This window comes from Triturus cristatus, chromosome 2_1, assembly GCF_964204655.1.
Source record: "Triturus cristatus chromosome 2_1, aTriCri1.1, whole genome shotgun sequence".
NCBI lineage: Eukaryota > Metazoa > Chordata > Amphibia > Caudata > Salamandridae > Triturus > Triturus cristatus.
Window position 1 is genome coordinate 449123647 of NC_140581.1, and position 21927 is coordinate 449145573.

General features: G+C 46.9%; 1 protein-coding gene across 2 annotated transcripts in view; it reads left to right on the forward strand.

Moving 5' to 3' along the window:
* Positions 1–21927, forward strand: part of AP3B1 (adaptor related protein complex 3 subunit beta 1) — a 1836520-nt gene that overhangs the window by 138385 nt on the left and 1676208 nt on the right. For both annotated transcript variants that reach the window (XM_085632261.1, XM_085632260.1), the window contains exon 2: positions 5540–5615. In XM_085632261.1, the coding sequence (XP_085488387.1) occupies positions 5540–5615 (76 nt within the window). The remainder of the gene's footprint in view (positions 1–5539; positions 5616–21927) is intronic.

Here is a 21927-nt window from a genome sequence, read left to right on the forward strand (position 1 = left end):
TCCACAAATCAGCCTGTAAGCAGGTTTCCGCTTGGCCTAATAATGCAAATGAGTCCCATTCATGTTCGTGGTAAGCTGTTCCACTGCCAAAAGAGACCCATAGTCTGAGGAACTATTGTGTGAAAGCGGGAGATTCAGTTATTTTCCAGTTGTGTGCATTATTCAGTTTAGCTGCTCCCAGACCTTACAGGACCATGTGCAATTCATTTGGATTTCGTCATCAGCTCAAGTGCTTGAGGCTTCACCCCTAAGAGCGGCACCTCTGGAGCAAAGGGGAAGTGGGAACCCCCAAATCCTCTCAACATGTCCACCACATTAAGAGGCCTGTTTTTGTACTCGTGACACTCTGCTTCAGTATAGCAGTGGTGCTATGATTACATTCTCCATGAGCAGATTATAGTGATTCAATTATTGAAATTGGGGGATCAGTCCGAATGGACTGTCGGCAATTGGTGCAATTGTGCTCTGTTTACCTGGGAAGTGGTAAGTGGTGAAGGAAGAAAAGAGGTGGTTCGGTCCTATTTTGTTTTTCTTTTTTTGTTTCCTGTGTGTTTTAGGTCGAGCCTATGGCAGCGCGCATGCGCTGCATAGGAAATCGACCTCTTGGAATCACTTCTGCTTTCTTCAAAGCACGTGCATGTTGTGCTCACACGCTATTGGCCTTTGCGTCTGGCTTCAGTATGCAATTGGCCAAAGGCGTGTGGATGTCCCAGATTCTTTTTAAAGGTTTACTCCCAGAGCGTTTTGTTCTCGGTAGCCAGCAACGGCGCGCAGGAACCATCTGTTTTTAATCATCATGGGCGCGCTTGGTTCACATGCAGTCTTTCTCCCCCCTTTTGCAGGCTGTGGTTGCAATAAAACATAGCCTCTGGGTCCTGGAGTTAGATTTTTACAAATGCGTATTACTTCTTACTTGCTAACTCGCTAACAGAGCAGAGGGTGCGTATATGTAACATGGTGGTGGACTGCATTGTATTGATTAGCGCGGTTGTGGTTGTAATCAAACGTGCATTACTTTTCACTCGAAACTTAGCCTTTGGGCCCCGTAGTCACAAACTTTTAAACAGGGCGGTTACGCCTAACTTTTACACACTGTATTCACCCACACACACTGTGTTGCTGCACCCTCAATGTGTCATTCAAAGTGATCAGCATTACTTAAACTTACTTCTGAGGTGAACTGCAATTCACCTCACGCCCGACTAAGACAGGAGCACAACTCGGGTGCTAAAAGGCGTGTGTGTCTGAGAGCGACGCATATCTATACACCTTCGTCAGGCATGCTTGTGGGGCTCTAACTCCCTACCATCCTGCGAGATGGGATAAGGTAGCACCCTTGAGTCGGGTAATATTGTTACAAAGACTGATTCAGAGCCTTTTAGTTATAGCGATGTGCCTAAGATCACACACCAAGTCTAGTTACAAGCAATAGAGCTAGGATTTGGCTCGTTCAGTTACACATATAATAACCGCTGGGCCACATTTTCAGAAGTCGGCAATGACATAAGATCCAGCTGTAAACGCCATGACATCTAGCACCAATCACCAGATTTGCGTCCGTTTTGAAGAGCTGCTGTTCCTCGGCAAAGAGCGGAACCGAAGCGTTAAACAATGTGTCCAGTATCACACACTGTGCGGGCCACCATGCCGGGATTAGAGCTCAAGTTTCCCAACTCATCTGTCAAACAGTCACTATCCGGCATCTGCTTCCAGTGCCTACAGCCAGCCAGGAAAAGCGCCTAGTGAACCCCAGCTGTTTCCCACTAGGATCAGCAAAGAAAAAGGGTCCAAACACCGCCCACATCTCTTATACCTGCACTATTCACCGATAATCCACTATGTGTCTGCGAACTGCTCTTAATTTGAGGAAGCCGGATTCATGTTAATGGAAAGCAGTCACATATACCATAATATGAACTCTTTATACAGCCAAAAATAAACCTATTTTTCTCTCAAAGCGCTAACTGGTTAATGCCCTCCGAGAAAGTATTAACTGATCACCTTGACATTAGGACCCCTCCTCTCCAAGCTGAAGAGGAGGACGCATAATATGGGGAAGGGCAATTAACAGTGGTTAACACCCCACAGAATGTGAGCAATGAGGCCATCAATGCCCGCCCCTACTCTCACCCAAACACAGTTGTAGAAACAGGGAAACTGTTGCATCCGCTCGATACCCGACCTATATACTTTCATGGAACATAAAATCGCAGGCAAACAAGAGTAGTGAGCGCCATCACCCCGACTGTCCTGACCAATCACAGCATTCGCTTCAGCGGCCGTGCCGAGGGATGTTGCTACCTAAATCAATGCTTCTCGTGGCATCCACTTTTAAATAAAGAAAGACTAAGTCATCTGAGTGTGCTGACTATCATTACTAACCAGATCAGTGGTCCTCCTTTCATCATCCGGTAATTATAGACATTCTGAATCTACTCCGAGTGCTAAGGAGCACTGCTGCCCAACTCACTGGTGCTAATTTTAACAACAGGTAAATATAAAATGCCTAGTTGATTCAGCATGCTGATCACCGTATTAGCCAGCTCAATGGTTCTCATTTCATCAACCTGTAAATGAAGATTGAGCCGGTTCAGTGTGCCAATATGCTTTAAACCTTGGCACAATGGTCCTCATTTCCATCAACTTGTAAATGAAGATTGAGCCGGTTCGGCATGCTGGTGAGCTTTAAAACCCGGCTCAGTGGTCCTCATTTCACTAATCTGTAAATAAAGATTGAGCCAGTTTAGCATGCAGATGAGCTTTAAAACCCGGGCCAGTGGTCCTCATTTCATCAACCTGTAAATGAAGATTGAGCCGGTTCAGTGTGCCAATGTGCTTTAAAACCCGGCTCAATGGTCCTCATTTCATCAACTTGTCAATGAAGATTGAGCTGGTTCAGCGTGTTGACGGCCGTTACCAGCCAAATGAATGGGTCTCATTTCCAGAGTTGTCACCATTGGAACTGGGGAACCTGACTGGAGTACCGGCTTCGGCTCAAGATCCTGTGATTCTGGGCAAATTATTTAATCTCAGCGTGCCCAAAAACGTGTACGGAATCTGGTTCTCATGTAGAGCGCACTAAAGCCATTGAGCAAAGTTTGAGCTATATAAAACTGCAAAAAACATAATAATAAGCAAATAAGGAAAGGCTGGGCCAATTTAGGGTGCTAATGGGAAGTACCGCCCTCCTCAGTGGTACTCATTTCATCAACCGTAAATAAAGAAAGGGTGAGTGGAGTTCACGCTGCTGGAGGACTACTACCCAGCTCTGTGTTATGAGTTGCAGAGAGGTTAGTCTGTAACATTCGGGTCATCCGTAGCTCTCTTTAGTGGGAGCTCGGCACACTGAGCTTCTTACTGGCGCAACTACACCTGTTCATGAATACCAAAACACTGGGGGGCTCATTTACAAGCCCCTTGCGCTGCCTGTACGTCACTTTTTTTCCCCATATTAACAGTGACGCACCGGCTGCGCAATGGGCTTGTAAATAAGTCCCAGGGTCTTCAAAAATGACAAATGCCATTTTCCAAACTATAGATAGACATACTGATGCAAACAGATATGCATCACTTCCCTCCACTGCTTTACATTCCATACCTCAACAGAACATAAACACTAGTTTACAAGCAGCACAGGCCCCTTCCCAAATAAGCCCCGGAGGTGCAGGGCTGTGCCAACAATAATGGTCGGACACTTAGAGAACCTGTGATAAAAGAACCCAGCGCAGAGGTGCCCCGGGTCTGTTTGCGCGTCTTACACCACAGGTTCGATTTACAGCCACAACAGCCTGGATTTAGATGTGCAGTGTAGAGTCGCAAACTAAAAGTGGGAACTTTCCAACCGCAAATTCCACTTCCAACCTTGGAAAACCAGTCGGGGGGCGATGGGGGAGTGGGGGGAGGGGGCATTTTTAGCAGCGGTAAGGCCAGAGGGAGCAGGGGTCCTCTCAAGGGAGGGGCTGTGGCTGGCCACAGCTCCGTGGGTGTTCCCACGCGTAACCGCAATGCCTCACGGCAGGGAGCCTTTTATAGAACTGATAAACACACGCACAATAAAGTTAGGCCACAAACGGTGGCGTAAGTGTGCGAAAAAAGTGTGGAAACTTCGCTGACATGGGCTGGGTCGGTATGTTCCTAAGGAATGGTATCTTCCAAACACAAACCAGCCTAGAGGGCAGCGTAGCTGAACAGGGCCGGGAGCCTAGGGATGCCGTTCAAAATGGTGTCCTAGGACTCTGCGAGAGGATTTTCCATCACATGGAAAAGTGTTTTTCACGCAGAGTTGAAAAAGGAGAGAAACATTTATACATGAAACCGCACCGGAGTGGATCGTTTACTCCATCAAACTCCGGTCAGTGCAGATAATCTGCGTGAATAAGTGAAAGGAAGTCACAATGAGCCAGGAAATAAAGTGGTTCATTTCGAAAGTGTGCTTTTAAGCTTCTGCAGCTCCCTTCAAACATGCAGGAATTATTGGTAAATCTGTGACGCAAAGATTTCATCTTTTTTTTCCTGAAACAGGCCGTGGATAAATTATAAATAATTATACAGCGGTCAGAGATGCCTGCATCCTGAGCATATCAAATACCCAGAAGACAAATAAAAACACAAGGGAACATAATTGCAATTATATCATTAAAGTGCCTTGTAGCACTTCTTTCAGAGGCACTTTCATGCACGGAGCAGAAGATGAATTGCCCAGTACTGCTTTCTTTGACTTCAGAAACCAGCATTGGCATAGCCAATAGGTCTCGGTTTTGGGACCTTATAAGTATTTAGTTATGCAGCACAATATCCTTGGTGCAACAACATCAACTGTTGCATGGCTAAACACTTATAAGGTCCCAAAGGAGAGACCTATTGGATATGCCAATGCTTGTTTGTGTCTGGATTTGATTCTAGATTTCTTGGCATGTTAAATGGGATTAACTTGTTGTCGCTTCTCCACCATGCCAAATCCTTTGTTTTGGTTTTGTTGAATATGAGAATGTTACCCTCGTCCAGTAGCTTATCTAATAAAGTAAAGTACATGTTTGATTCACTTCTAGTTTAAATTTCAAGGTGGAATGAATATTGTTGCCTTTTGGTATAGGACTGTAAACATTGGTGGTGGAGCTGTGCCAACGAGGTCACCTATAGTTACAATCCATGAGGTATGCTGCAGGCTGTTGTTTCAATGTTCTTGATTAAACTAATGGTTATTGGCAAGCTATCAATAATTAAGGGGTGAGTTAGGGGCGAGTGTATGAAAAATGTTCTTGATTCACTCTTTTGTGGACTGTAGCCATGTGAATGCTTCTACAGACGGGGTTTAATGCTTGGATAGTTCTCAGTTTTTTATTGAAATCCAGGGTGTGGTAGTGGGTATGTCCTTGAACCTTTGTATCCCAAATAGAATTTGTATTTAACAGAATTGTCTGAGCCTCGATTTGAAGGTTCAGTGCTGGTTCAACCAAAATCTGTTGTCATATCATAAAGTTTTATAATGTAAATTAATCTGTATACAGAATTACAATTGATGTATTTTGTTTTTGTTTAGAAATGAAGATCTTAAAGAAATGTTGGAAAGCAATAAAGATTCTGCCAAATTGGATGCTATGAAGAGGATTGTTGCGGTATGTAAATATAAACTGTCAGGCTGCTAGTTTAACATAAACTCTACCAAAAGGGGAAAAACACTTTACCTGCAACCTTAAAAGGATTGGATTCTTCTTTTGTTTGGCCTTTTTGAGGTCTTATAGAGTATTTTTTGCTAGGAAACCAGGGCACATTCTCTATGCTGCACCGTCCCAAGCCCAAAGGAAGTATCCTCACCCCTGAACACTCCCTGCTCTGATGGGAAGAACATCTCATTATGACATCTGGGTAGGTGGGGCTGTGTGGAACTATCATTTCTCTATGCAGGCCCTCATTGCAGGGTAAGGGATCCTTGTTCCAACATGGGTTTGGAATTGCGAGTTGTGTGATAATTATCACATCCTTGCAATTTCCCCACGATTGATTGTGGATGGTCAAACCTGCAGAGGGGAGCAGGAAGGCCCGGAAAAAGGCAAAATCTGGAATTTGGTGTTAAATGTGAGTTCAGCATGTTATGCCTCATTCTGAAGTTGAAACATCGGAATAGGAGGTAACTACTACTCGTATTAAATAATTTATTCTGGGGTAATGGTATCCCACATTATTTTGCCCAACGTGTAATGAAGGCCATAGTATATCCTTATAACTCTCAAGTATGCCCAGCCCTTCTTCTCTCTGTTTCTCAGGATGGAGGAGGGCTATCGGAGCGCCCATATGAAGGCATGGTGAGTGTGTTTAGTAGCCTCTTTAGCAGCAAGAGTCTCAGATTTGTAAAGTTTTTTTTTTCTATCTTATTTCTTCTTTTTGCACAATGAAATATTTTGCACAATGAAATTTACATATTTAATGGACTAATAAACCTAACCTTTATTATTATTATTATTATTATTGAATGATAAAATCCTAAAGTTGGTCTTTTAAAAAGTGGGCAATATTTTAAGGTCCTCATTCAGTTTAAAATGAAAAAGAGATTCAGCACAAACATATTGTCATTTAGATTAATTTTTCATTGGTAAGCATATGTCTCTGCTTGCCTTTTAATTGGCACACTATGAAGATTCGTGACTTCGAAGCAATATAAAGGGCCACAATTGGTTGCAGGCTTTTTCATAAAGACCACATAGCAGAATCCTGGCTTAATGGTTAAATGTTTAACTTCCGGATCTGCCTTTGCCAGGTGAATTGAAGAAGCCTTTCCACGTGGGCCAAAAACTGAAACTGTCAGTTGCAGATAGGAAGGGCTAGGCATACTTCTGAGGTGAACGGATACACTATGGCCTTCATTACAAAATCCTGTAAATCTAGTATTGGCTGCCAGTTTTCCTTCAAAGAAAATAGCTGTGGATTGTGTCTTTCTTGAAATGCATCTAGATTAACCAGGGGTGGAATTTCCACAAAGTTATTCCTAGATAAACCAAATTCCCCTTTGTTACCAAGTTGTTGGGCAGGGAACCTGATGGATGGGAGTTGAGACTGATAAATTAGAACCAAGTAGTGCATGAACAATAATTGATCTGGTAACATCTACAACCTTCTCCTCCTGCTCAGGTGGTGAGATAGGAAGTGTTGGGGATTTGTGTCTGACCACGGACCCCCAATTGGACAGATCTGGAGGTTGATATAAAACTAGTGATTTACAAACATGGTAAGGACAGTTACCAGTGTGCACTTTATAGACCCAAGTTGCTTGTAAACACAGACTTAAACATACTTGAAACAATTCTAACTAGTTGACTAAAGGCAGTCGTCAAGACCTGTATACACACCCTCTGAGGCTGGCTTTGTCCCTGGGAGAACTGCCACAGATCTCATGATCATGCACCTACTGTGTCAGACACAAAGTGAACTGATGGAAAAACTCACCATATCCCTCAACACGGAAAAGCATTTGACCAGGCATGTCGAGTAGAACGAAACCGCCACCGCATTGCTAGTGGTGAGAGGAACCACTAAAAGCATATCATCCATCTACACAGGAAGTGACATGCTCTCACTAAACCCATCTTCATGGTTAACCTTGTTAGTTTTCCATTAATCAAATGCCAAAAGATAAACATAACCACGTCAAGTGGTAAACTCACCCCTTCAACTGTACCCTTCCTTCCCCCCCAGCACATACGCAGTCAACTATTCACAGGGTGGCCATGGGGAGACCCCAGGTCCCTAACGGGACAGCACCCTTCAGGAAAAAAACAGGGAGCACCACTTAAACGGTAGCCCACTCAGTCCACAATCCACTTGACTTTTGAGTAGTTCAGGCAGGAAAGTCCCTAAATAGAAATTGTATATAAGGAGCCCATAGCTCCCAAGAGGCGGCTTCCTTGTTTTATGATATCCCAATTAATTTTTCCATCCCCGAGAGTTCCCAGATATTTTGAAGCCAGTCCCTGTGTTCGAGTATTTTATCAGTGCCCTAGAACATGAGTATAGGTTGATGTGCTGCAAAAAGGGCTAGCACTATTTGTCCTCCCCAAATGGAACGTAATGGGGAAGCTATTACACTTGTAAGGTCTAACAGGGTGTAGGCAGGGAAGGGAGGGATTTGTGTGGACCATGTTGTTGCATCAATATCATCCAACCCAATAGTGAGATAGCTTGGGACTGTCCATACTGAGTGCAGCAGAGTCCCCGAGTTACCACATCCCTGTCAACAGTCGTCCGGTCTCACAGGAGCCCAAGCCTGAATCTGGGCTGAGGTCGTGTACCAATACGGAGTAATCTTCACCATGGTCACACTCCGAGCTGCTGAGCTTGCTGTAGTCTGTTTGTTTATTTATTTATTTAGTGCATTTTTATAAAGCGCGGACATTACACAAAGGTGTCAGAGCGCTGTACAATAGAGCTAGTTACGTTACAAGAGAAAAGTGGTACAGAATATAACATTACACAGACTAAAAATGAAGGGTACACAAACACAAAATCCAACACAGCACACAGGGGTGAGGAATGTACAGGAAAAAATACAAATTTATAACGAAGAGCGAACTTCCAAGAGGGGCCTGAGAATAAAGGGTACACAAACACAAAATCCAACACAGCACGCAGGGGTGAGGGATGCACAGGAAAAAATAAAAATTTACAATGAAGAGTGAATTTCCAAGAGGGGCCGGAGTATGAAAGTATTAGTTCTGAAAGTGTCTTTGGAAGAGAAGAGTTTTGAGTTCAGCTTTGAAGATCCGGGTAGAGGAGGTGGCACGGAGCAATGGGGGAAGTGAGTTCCATATTCTCACCGCATTGCCTGAGAAGGATTGCACCATCGATCTTACCCTTTTGAAGACGGGGGGGCTCAAGCAGAAGTTTTTCTGCATTACGAGAGGGTCGAGAGCCTCCGGACAATTTCAATTTATTTGCCAGGTAACGAGGGGAGGACATGTGCAAGGCTTTGTGTGTGATGCAGGCAGTTTTGTAAATAGATCTTGCCTCAATCGGAAGCCATCGAAGAGAGGACAGGATAGGAATAATGTGGTCGCTTCGTTTAGACCCTGAAATGAAGCGAGCTGCTGAATGGAGGATGGATTTGAGAGGGTAGAGGTGGGATTTGGGTAGGCCCGTCAGAAGAGAATTGCAATAATCCAGTCTTGAGAGAACCAGCGATTGTACCATGCTTTTTAAGTAATTCTCCGGGAAGAACCGACGCATCCCCCATAGAAGGCGCAACTGGTACCGTGCGTTCTTGGCAATAGAGTTGATGTGGGAGATTAAGTTGAGTCTTTTGTCAAGAATGACACCTAGAGATTTAGCGCTGTCGACAATGATGGGTTTGTTGTTGAGCAGGTTCAGCTGATTCATCCATGATTGAACAGGAGGAGGTGAGAGAGAGGTCGAAAGGAGGAGGAATTCCGTTTTGGCGGGATTTAGAATGAGTTGGTGAGCTAACATCCAGTTGTGGATGGAGTTGAGAGTAGATTCGAGTGAAGAGAGATCGTGTGCGGAAGACACCTTGAGGTAGATTTGAGTGTCATCCGCATACAGATGGTAATGGATCCCAGATTTGCTTAGGAGGTTCCCTAATGGTTCCAGGTAGAGATTAAACAGAGTGGGTGCCAGGATAGAGCCTTGAGGGACACCTTGACCTACAGCCAATGGAGATGAAAGACTGTTCGCTATCTTAATCATTTGGGATCTGTCTGAGAGGAAAGAGGCAAACCATTTAAGCACTGTGGCATCCAATCCCATTCTTTGTTGTAGAGTGTTGAGGAGGGTGCTGTGATTAACAGTGTCAAAGGCTACAGAGAGGTCAAGAAGAATCAGAAGACAGGATTCCCTGGAGTCGAGTATATGCAACGCATTCTCAATCACTTGCAGCAGGGCTGTTTCAGTGCTGCAATTTTGGATGAAGCCAGATTGGAAAACATCGAGGAGATTATTGTCCATAATATGTAGGGAAAGTTGTTTCGCAACACATTTTTCAGTGAGTTTCGAAAGAAAAGGGAGGTTGGTGATAGGGCGGAAGTTGTTGAGGTCGGTTGCATCAGCGGAGGTTTTCTTTTAGAAGAGGGGTAACCTGTCCTGATTTAAGGGCAACAGGGAGGGAGCCTTGACTGAGGAAGAGATTAACTAGCCCGGTCCAGTAAGAGAGAGTATGGGTGTAGAAATCGATGGCGATGATGCTAGGGATGGGGTCAGGAGTGGTTGGATGGTTTGGTTTCAAGGATGCATTTGAGGAGGTCATCTTCCGAGATGACGTCAAATTATTGCCAGGTGACTAAGGATTTCCGCTCCTCAAAGGGGGTGGGGTGGGCGACTTGATCCACCAGTGCTTTGAACTTTTCATCAAAGAAAATGGCGAATTTGTCTGCTTTCTTTGTGGAGTCCTCAGGCTTAGTAGTTGGGGGAGAACAGTTTGGGTTTTTGATGAGGTCAAAGAGTTTTTTGGGTCTGTTTTTGGCTGAGTCAAGGAGGGATCTGAAATGGGATGCTTTTTCATGGAAGATGTGGTTGTGGCATTTGGATTTTTCTGAACGTAGCAGAGAGAGATTGAAGGTAGAAGGAGATTTTCTCCAATGTTTCTCCAGGATTCTAAGGTTTTTCCTTTCATTGTAGAGAGCTTTATTGAACCAAGGTGCTCAGGGGGTGTGTCTTTTGCTTTTGCTTTGGAGTGGAGCGACATTGTCAATTTCAACTGCTAGGACTGAGAGGCACTGAGTGGTGAGAGCGTTGACATCCACGTTAGGGTCAAGTCTAGGAAGTGACCGCATAGCAGAGTCACAAAAAGTGTCAAAATCAATGTTTTTAGTGTTGCGGAACCAGGTAGTAGCTCTTTTAGGTTGGCCGGGAGTTATAACATGCAAAAGATGAAAACGGAAGAGAACGAGGAAGTGGTCAGACTAGTCTACATGGATGGGGGGAGCAGTAGTCAGCAGGTCTGCTTTGGATATAACAAGATCCAGAATTAAGCCCTTGGAATGAGTGGTTTCAGAGCAATGTTGGAAGAGATCGTTGGCTGAGAGAAAGGTGGCAAGCTTGTTGGCAGCCGAGTCTTCCTAAGAGCCCCAATGGAGATTAAAGTCACCCAGGAAGATCGGTCTGTCACTTGTAGAAAATTGGTCACTGATGAAGTCAGCCAGTTCCTCCACAAAGGAAGAGCAGTTACCGGGCGGGTGGTAGATGGCATGGAATCTAAAAGGTGAGCCATGATGTATTTGAAGTTCTAGGGATAGGCATTCAAATGTACGGAAAAGGGTGGTAGGGAAGACTTTCATTTGAAGAGAATTCCTGAAGATGATGGCGACACCGCCCCCAATTTTGTCTGATCTGTCATTTCTGAGGATAGAGTAGTCAGTGGGTACCAGAAGATCAAACAAAGTATGAGAGGAGTCATTAAACCAGGTCTCAGTGAGGAAGAACATGTCAAGATTCTGGAGGGTGATAATGTCATAAATTTCCAATTTGTGTTTGATTGCAGATCTGCAGTTGTGTAGCAAGCAGTGCAGCTCTGACACAACTGTTTTAGTGATGGGGTTTTAGGGCTGTTAAGGGAGATAGGGATAAGATTCTTGAATGAGGGTGCCCGGTAAGAGGGAGGCTGGTAGGTTCTGACAGAGGAGATGGTCTGAATAGTGCACTGCGTAGAGTTAATGGGAGATGAAGGTAGAGGGGGAGTGACGCTGGTGGTCTTGTAGCTGGCTAGTAAGTTGGAGATGTCTGTAGAGGACAGACTGTGGTTTGCTTTATTGGGGCGCGGGAGCACGGAACTCCTCGGGCGGGTATTAGGGAAGGGGGACATCTTCGCGCTTAAAAGTGAGATGGCCGCTACAAGCTGGGAAATGGAAGAGATGAGAGAATCAAGTTTATTTTCTAGGGAGAGGAGAGCTGAGCACGGAGTTTTGGGTGGTTTGATGGAAAAGGGTGGAAGTGTGGAGGGTGAGGGGGGACGGGTGGGGGAACCGGATAAGGGAGGTGGAGCAGAAGGTGATTGAGGACGGGGAGATATGGATGAGCGGGAAATGGGAGGAAGTGAGGAAGGGCGGAGTAAGGTGGGGGAGGGGGAAAAAGGAGGAAGTACAGTGGGAAAAGGAGGGAGGGGAGGGGTGGTGGAATGGGTGGGTGGTTGGGGAGCAGGAGTTGAAGGTCTGGAAGAATGGTGGGCGATAGGAGAGGATGATAAAACAGGTGGGAAGAGAGATATATTTTTACTGGTGTTGAACAGAGGGGAAGAGTAGAGATCATAAATAGGAGAAGGATGAGGAGTCGGAAGGGGTCAAATGAAGGCCAAAGGTAAGGGGAGAAGAGAGGAGAAGAGGCTGAACAGGGAGGGGAGGACAGGGGGTTAGATGAATGCCAAAGGTACGTGGAGAAGAGAGGAGAGGGTGCTATTACAAGGGGGGAGGGAGGGGGATCCAAGGAAGGCCAGAAGTATGGGGAGAAAAGAGAGGAAGGAGCTGGACAAGTACTGTAAGTTATGAACGGTGATTGAAGGGGGACAGGCAACAGGTGGAGTGAGGGGGAGACGAGGAAGGAATTGTCGAGGAAGGAGACCTGGTTAGGAAGCACGGGAAGATGGAGGGGAGGTTGAAAAGAGAAGGGAGGTGGAAGAGAGGAATTAAGGGGACGAGGGACGGGGAAGAGCGGAAAGGGTTGAGGTGACGGGTGGGGGAGGTAAGGAAAGTTGATCGGTAGACCAGGTTGTAAGACAGGTGGAATAATAAGGGGGGAGGTTGGTTGGATGGGGGGGGGGAGGAGAAAGCGTAGGAGAATCGGGCAGGTGCAAGGTGGGGAGGGGGTGTGGATGCCGGAGGCAAGGTAGAAGAGCTAGGGGGAGGAGGTGGGGAGGGGGAGTGGATGCCGGAGGCAAGGTAGAAGAGCTAGGGGGAGGAACCAATTGGGAAGGGAAGGTAGTAGAGCTAGGGGGAAGAACCAATTGGGAAGGGGGAGGGGTGGGAGGGGAGGAGCAAAGGTAGGGGGGAACAAAGGGTAGGCCTGTTACTCCCGGGAACGCGGCCTGATCGAGTATTGGGGAGTCAGGGGGGGAGAAAGGGAGAAAGGAGATGAGCTCAAAGGAGAATCCGGGGAAATCATAGTTGTAAGGGTTGGACGAAGAGAGTGGAAGAGATGATCAAAGAGGGAAAGACAGGAGTCTGTAGCTTGTATCAAGACAGTACCATTATTGTAAAGTGTAATGGTGAGAGAGCCATTAAAGCTAGGGGAGGGGGACATTTTTTGCCGCTGTCCATGCGGGATAGATGAGGAAGAAGAGACGTTGAAGGAATTGAAGAAAAGCTGGTGGACCAGGAAGGGATATCGTGAGTGAAAAAAATTAAGTCATTTTTGAGTTTCCCTAGGCACCCATTATGGAATTGATCAACAAAGAGGCAATCAGGGAATTGTTGAATGGTGTTGTGCTTGAACTGTTTTGCTGCTGCTTTGGTCAGATTGGGTGGGTAAATGAGCGGGAAATGGGAGGAAGTGAGGAAGGGCGGAGTAAGGTGGGGGAGGGGGAAAAAGGAGGAAGTACAGTGGGAAAAGGAGGGAGGGGAGGGGTGGTGGAATGGGTGGGTGGTTGGGGAGCAGGAGTTGAAGGTCGGGAAGAATGGTGGGCGATAGGAGAGGATGATAAAACAGGTGGGAAGAGAGATATATTTTTACTGGTGTTGAACAGAGGGGAAGAGTAGAGATCATAAATAGGAGGAGAAGGATGAGGAGTCGGAAGGGGTCAAATGAAGGCCCATTATGGAATTGATCAACAAAGAGGCAATCAGGGAATTGTTGAATGGTGTTGTGCTTGAACTGTTTTGCTGCTGCTTTGGTCAGATTGGGTGGGTAAATGACTCTGAAGCAGTTAACTCCCGACTTAATTCGAATGGAAGCCACGTTAGGGAGAGGAAGGGCCACCAGGGTAGTGATAGCGCAAAGAAGAAGAAGAAAAAGAGGAGGGCGCATATTCCGGAAGTCAAGTGAGGATTATCCAATGAGATTGTGGACAGGAGGTGACTAGAAATGCACGGTCATGGACTCTGGTCTAACTCCCCTCTAAACCATCATATCGGTGGGATGGAAGGCTAGGTAGTGTCCAGTGGCGGAGAGGGAGTGGGATCGTAACGGGGCCAAAACCTACCACCCAGGGAATAGGACCTCCAAGTATGGAGGTCAGCATGGGAGTGGGAGTCCCCTAGAGGATCACAGTGCTAGGTAGAGACATTGATCCTGACCTGGATTGAAACTCCGGGCGAAGGCAGCTCTCCGGGCAGGTATATGGCTGCCGTAGTAGCAGGCCCAGAGGGGAGGTCATCCTGGTTAAGCAGAGACAAAGGCGGTTGTAGGGCAAGTAGAATAGGACCGATAAGGAGGAACTCTTGGCCACCCAAGGTGGGCCAGCTGGCCAGAATGAAAGCTTTCCAGGACCATCTATCAGCTCCTTCCAAAGTGTGGCGTAGAAGAGTATTCTCCGGCCCCACAACGATCGCGGAGCTCGTCCATACCAGGGTCCCCTCCAGGCAGTCAAGTGATCGCACCCAGGCCGCCTCCGATTACTGCAGCAGTCCCTGCTCTCCCAGGGGGCCCGCCAGTGCACAGCTGCCTCGTTACTGTGGTCTCCCAGGAGGAACTTGTGGTCGATACCCCAGGCAGCCCGTATCCGCGGAGCCACAGAGCCCCTCTGTAGATTATACTCACAACATTGCTAGCGGCTGCGCATGTGTGCATGCATGATCCTAGATCTGGCCCAAACATAGCTGCCACAACCGAGTTCCAGCGCTTTCTCCATACTTTCCAGCACTGTTTGCACCTGTTCGAAATGTTGAGGTCCACCAGTGCTGGCCACTTCTGTGTTTACAGTCATGGTCACAGTCGGTTTCCAATCACTGTCGAGTCGGAAACCCAGCGTATAATATCCACCATCATTTCAGTCTTCATGCAATGTTGGATGTCGACTATCAATCAATTATAGCCAACCCCACACAGCTCCTCCGCCAGCACTGTGGCTTCGTTAACGGTCTGCCCTCTCCACACTTGCCGCTCACTCCCGCGTGTCTATTTTCCGGAGTCTCGTGGAGACGCTGACTGAACTCAGGCAATCACTCGGCAGGCGCCTTGCCGCAGCCTCAGTGCGCCCGCTTCCGACTCTCGTCTCCGCCCGCAATTATTCCTTCGAAGCCGCTGGTATTCAGGGACTAGCCATGAGCCCTTTAGTCGCCTCTCTGGTCCCCGCCGCTGCGGATGGTTGGCGGTTGTCGGGGCCTGCGCTCGGAGCCTCAATGTTCCGTAGACACGAGAGAGATACTGTCCGAGTCACGGCAGGGGTGTTCCAGCTCACCACAGGCCACTCGTGTAGTCGATCACAGGAGCTCAGTGTGGGCGGCAAGTGGGGGCATTGGGTACTAGGCCCGAGTTCAGGGGCTCAAGTTGCAGCGGCAGCCGATTTCTGGGCAGTGCAGTCCGGCGTAGTTGCTGTAAGTGTAGTGTAGGCCCCTCCTTCAGGGCCAGAACTGCGTTGCACCGGAGACCTTCGCTTCCCGAACTCAGGTCTGCAAGCATCGTAGAATCCCGGAATTGTCAGCATAGGGATCGCATTATAGCCAGGCAGCACCTCTCTCCACGGTCTCACATGATAGCCCGCAGGGAAAGATTCCGCCTTTGTCGAGCCCAGCACTCCTCACCCGGTATGTTAGTACAGTAGGAGCATTTAGTTCGCGGGTGTCTGGCAACTTCTTGCGTGGTCTCCGATCACGGTAGCCGCAGCATTCGATCATAACGCACGCGCTCCGGACCCCGCCATCAGACTCACCCGAGTCTCTTGTCGACATGGGGCCTCCGAGGGCTGCGTCAGGCCCGGGCACATAACGTCTCCGATCTCGGCGTTTTCGGCAGTCCGGATCGCTCTCCAAAGCACAGCAAGCTCACTGGCACATCGGGACCTCACATCACTGCAGCAGGGCTAAATTTACAGCGGCGGTGCGGCAGACATCATTTTCCTGTGGCTCCGGAGCTCCTTAGTCAGGCAGCCATCTTGGTAGCTCGACCCGCCTGGTGCTCTTGCGTCTGTGCTGTATAAAATATGTCCACCCACTCTTTCTCTGAGATAATATGCCTTAATTCCTGCTGTCATCTCTTCTGGGCTGACACCTTCTATTTAGGTATGGCTTGCATCAAAATGGTGTGTAAGTCAGCCAGTAAGTGCTTAATGTTTGTTTTGGCAAATAGCCACTTTCAAATTTGGTCAAGTGTTTACCCATGTAAGGTTTCACTAAAGAGCCAATGTCTGTTCTGATAATAGTTCATTTGTTCACCTTCTATACGACCATAATCCAACCAAACAAGTCTTTAAAAGAAGATACGCGAGAAGAATACTTGATTTTCCCATAATCTTTTTCAGGACGTTACATCACTGTATTTTCCATTGTACATCTGGACTATAATTGATATTACTTTCTGCCTTCTTATTGCCCTAACTCAGGGCATCCTGCTGCCTAGGCATCGGCAGCAAAGGGTGACAAGAAGCAAAGACGTTGTCTGTTTGGGCCTGTTAGGGCCAAGAAGGGCCTTGGATTAGAAATCCTGGTTCATTGAAACTTACAAGATAAGATATATTCGTGTGCCTCACCTAACTCCCCATACTGCCAATCCCAACAGTCACATACAGACTTAGACAACCCAAACACTCAAAAAGCATTTGCATAGCAGATAGATCCAACTTATTACATTTCCCTCTAACCACCACATGCCCCTGAACTACAGAACACACATTTCAACTCATGCTCATTAAGGCCGACTGTGTAGTATTCCACGCACAACACATTGTAGGACTCGTCTATCACAAGCTTAACTCCAGCCTTATCATACAAACCTGGTCAATCCCCACATCCCCACATCCTCACACATCTTGCCAACAGGATTTAATGTATGGGCTGAGGCTTGGTACTAGCTCTCTCTTCTAAAGAAATGTAAACGTTTCTTCTAGAAAGCGACTTCAGAACTGCTGTCCAAGCCTTTGTACCCTTGGATCTGGATGGGGCTAATGTACTGCTCCGGGGCCTTCCAGTATCCACTCTGGCACCCCTTAAGAGCATCCTGTACACGCGGGACATCTCACCCAAGCCCTGATACAAAAAATTATCACATCACTACCATCCTAATGGACCTCAGTTGGCTCTCTTTGCTGGCCTGCACTATCTTCAAAATCCGCTCCATCAAAGCCATCACAATCAGCATAACTTTAATTTTGTAGCCATGCTCACCACTTTTGCTGATTCTCAGCACACCTGTAGCCTGGATGCCATCAGACTGCAGACTAAAAATTGCGAAAAAGAAAATACATGACAATAGGCTTTTACTGTCTATATTCTTAGGATTATGAACACCATCTGATGTCCACGAAGACAGCTCCAATGCTGCTGCAATTTATCAAAGAATTGAAGACTCAACTCTTTAAAGAACATTGCATCACAAAACATTGAGTTAACAAACCACCGATCACTCCTTGACTTTATGCTTGTCTTTGACCCAGGATACAGTACTCCTCTGCCTTTTGGCTACGTTTGTGCCATAAAAATACCACATGCATGACCCATACTTAACACACTACGTGCAGAATGTCCTACTTACTACACCATATACTCTTCGGTCCTCTCCATTCATTAAATGTCTGCACACCTGGAGCAACCAAATAGGTGTTCTTGCATGTCTGTACAGCATACTAATTAATTGAATCTACTCCAAACCAACAAACTGATGCCAGGCTACACTGGCAGACATCACTGTCTTGAGAACTAGACACAGGATCTTGGCCTCCCTTCTTACTTGTGGCAAGCGTGTCCATAAAGCAGCACTGAACTTCTGTTGTTTCAAAATACTATTTGTGGGGCAGGAGTCAAGTAGGGGCTATTGTGCCTCAGCTGTGGGGGCTGTCGTAGTCTACCTCTGATGTCCCATGCTCAGTCCTACTACGGCTCTGCAAACTGAATCAGTTCCAACCCGTCAGCACTTGCCTCTTAGTGGTAGTGATGGTGAGAAGTCACAGGCAAGCTCAGAACTCAACCATCACTCAGGAGCATAATAAGTGATCGTCCAACACAGTGCTTTACTTAGTAAAGTGGTTTAATACACATGGTTGAAATGAAATACCACAAAGGCAATATTATCAGGTAAAATGTACTGGTGGCGAAGTGCGCCACGGACACAGCTCTTGGTTATGGTGGTGAGGTCGACCACGGTCCCATTTATTGTGACGATGTTGAGTGCAGACTGTGATTTCTACTTGAAACTTTGATTCAAGAAATACCGTACCCACCACTCCTAGGGCTCAGAAATAGCTCTCTGGAGTCTTCCTTCTCCTTGTAGACCATTTTAGCTCTGGGGTGTTCCTGCTTCTGCCACTCCCTGGACAGCCACACCTCCTGCTGTGTTGAATGGCTCCTTCCCTCTCTCAGCAGACAGATAGGCCTTTAGGTGCTTCAGATCAGAGTAAAAACTTCTTCCATCAAGGCAAGACTTACAGAGGTAATGTCCCCTAACCTCTGGGAAGCAGGCTGTCAGGCAGACAGCAACTCTGTTTGCATAGCAGTCCTCTGAGTAGTGTGTAGAACGTTCCCTTCCTTGGTCAAAGAACTTGGAACTGAAAAAACAAATGGGTCAGTGGCTCCCGCATTTATACACTCAAACCAGACAGGTGATGTGGATCCACTGTCTGTACTTGCAGAATTGGTTGTTTTTTCCTGGCTGCTCACCCTTTGTGTAAGAGTGCTCCAGGTGTAGCACCCACAACAGAAACACAATGAGGTGTGCAATTTCTTCACCTGGCTTCCAGCAGCCACACTTAACAGTGATGAGGGGAAAGAAAATGGCCTGACTTAGAGTCCATTTCTCCCTGAACAACAACCAGGAGTGCAGTCCCACCCTTCACCTCCAATATCTACCAAATGGCAGTGCTACGGAAAAACTAATAAGGAACTCCTCTCAGCAAAAGGTCTAATCAAATTTCTAAACAAGCCTTACCTCCTCTGTCCGCACTTTATTGCCTAGCTCTCCTAACACCACCTTCTGGAATATCAGTAATACGCTTCCACTATTTGAGAAAACAACCTAATCTTTGAACTGACCAGGGGCTTCCAAAGTAAAACCCACAGGCTTCCATTATTTTGACTAACTCATGCACACAAGGCATGTGTCACACAAGGCACACACACAAACCTGTACAACATACACTTAGTAATGATGAAACTTCCTCTCTTCCCTCATCTTACTTAGACTCTTTTTCCTTCCTTCCCTTGTTATGTCTTTTTCTTTTCTTCCTAATTTCGATCCTTGTCTGAACTTATATCCATCAATCCATCCATCTATCCATCTATACATTAATCATTCCTTCCTTCTTTTCTTCTTTTCGTCATTCATTCATCTTTCTCTCCATCTATTCACCCTTTTCTCCGTACTTCCATCCATGAATGTGCCTTCTCTCCATCAATCCACATATCATCCATATTTCCTTTTTTCTTTCAATCCATCATCTACCCTTTTCTTCATCCATTCAACTATGCACTCCTCTCTGCTTCCATCCCTCCCTCCCTCCATCTCTGCATCCATCTATCAATTTCTCTATCCATCTCATACATCCATTCTTCTCTCAAACGGTCCTCCTTTACTTTCAGGCTCTGTTATTTTGTTTTCTCCTCCAACAGCACCATCATACTATCCTTCTCCAGTGGCCTTTGAGTTTCGGTTTTGCGACCAACAGACTCCGATCAAAGTCAAAGAAGTCATAAACAAAATTTTTGTTTCATGCTAACCCTTTCCGTGCTCAGGGCGGCCAAGACCCATCCTGAGACACGGTGGGCGTGTGTGCAGGACGGCACCCGGCTGTCCTCGCACATGCCAATTGAAAACCTTCTGGTGCGGGCACCAGAGGGATTTCTTTTTACTTCCCCAACAGCCTCCCCAGCTCCCGAGGCTGTGTAGATGGTTTCCCTGAAATGACTATCAGCGCGCATGTCGCGCTGGCTTAATGTTCGTGAAACCAAAACTGAAATGAGCCTGGAGGCAGATGGCAGCAATAGTCCCCAATCTGCACCTGGGGGGGGGGTTGAATGGGGGGAAAAAAGCCCACTAGTAACCAGGGATTTTGTTGTTTTATTTATACATAGGGGTTGAGGCTGCAGAGAATGGGCCTGCTAATGCCCCCACCGCCAAAAAAAGGCTTTCTGCCCCCACCCCACAGAGGGCAGATCGGGGCAACAGCCGCGGGGGGGGGGGGGGGGTGCAGAAAGCCCACTAGGCACCAGAGATATGTTTATGGGCATGCCAGTGAGAAGCCCCATAGGCATGGCCCTTTTTAGGCTTACATTTTTACTTTTTCCATGATATTTGTATTCTCATCTACATCCAAACGGGGGCAGAAAAACACTAGAAACCAGGGAGAGTTTGTGTGTGTAAACTGGAGCTTAGGTGATTGCGTGTACTGACCTTTGGCTGGCATTTTGCTAGCGGTGTATGTGGACCTGCACTTGGTTAATGGTGTGGGTGAACTCGCGCTTGATGAACCTGTATGTAGATTGTCGCTTGCCTAGTGGTGGGTGTGAAGTGGCGCTTGACTGGCAGTGTATGTGGACTGGCCGTAGCGGGCATTTTCCCAGTTGGCCGGAGGGGTGGAGGGTGGTTTTCTGGCCATGGTGGGTGGTTTTGTCACTGGAGTCCGGTTTTGTAGCAGTGCTGCAAATTCGTGCCCCAGTAACAAAAGTGGGAGCAGTGCTTTCTACTAGCACGCCAGACCCCCCCCCCCCCCCCCCCCCCCCCCCCCTCCAGGCTGGTCGAGCAGCAATCTGCCTGGGCTGGTTGCTGTTCTCAGTCTGGCCCTGCTTGGCTGGGGGGTGGTGTGTGAGCAGCGCTTGGCTGGTGGAGTGCGTGGGTGGTGCCTCCCCAGATCCTGAACCCCTGGCTGGCATCAGTTGAGCTACGCTTATGAAGAAAAGGAAAAATCCAGGAGTTTTGGGCTCTTCTTGACTGTGAACGGGCACACATTCACGCTGAGATGTTGCTGCCCACTGTGACCGCTAATGCGAAACGTCAGTGGACCGGACTCTTACACTACAGCGACCACCGGCAATTCGAGATATGCACTTCATGCTACAGTGACGACAGTCTGCGGTGAGTGCCAGCAGCAACTGTCAGCGATCCCCGACAGGATCTTCGCCCTACAGCGTGGACCATCCTCTATGCACTCCTCCACCGCAAACTGGACTCTTCACATCAGGCTTTGAGAAGGTAACTTTTTCAGCGAAACTAACCTGGTGCCTATATTCAGCCTGCACTCTATTGCGGTCGGCCTGAACTTATGACTGCCCCCGGTCTAGCACATCCAGATAACTGTGCTTGGCACTTTGTACTTTTAGGTACTATTCTTGCCTACCTCTTTGAAATTGCATATCTCTTGTTCCACTGATTCGATTTTTGTTGTTTTGGTCTTATTTTATTTATTCAAATTTACTGCTTTACTAAATTGGTGTGGGGTTATTTTTCTGTTGGGTTGTCATTTTATTACTATTTTAAGGGCTGAATAACTATTTTACACGTTGCCTCGAAGTTAAGCATAACTGCTTTTGTGCCAATCTACCAGAAAGTCAAGCACAGGTTAATTTAGTGAATTTTTCCAGTTTACCCTCACAGGGACTGTGGTTGTTGCTTTAGAAGGGTTCACATACCACTCAACCAAAAACCCAATTTCCTACAGTATTGGTGTGCTAATCTCTTGCTGCTTTTATTTCCAGTATTTTCCTAAGTGTACGTTATAGGTCGAACCGCTTGTCCTGGCAAGCACAACAGGACCCACCTATTCCCTTCTTGGCATTTTTGGTAAGCTTTCCAAAAAGCATGGCCATTGTAGGGTCTAGTTGGGAGTAAGAAATAGTTTGTCCTTCACCCAGGCCT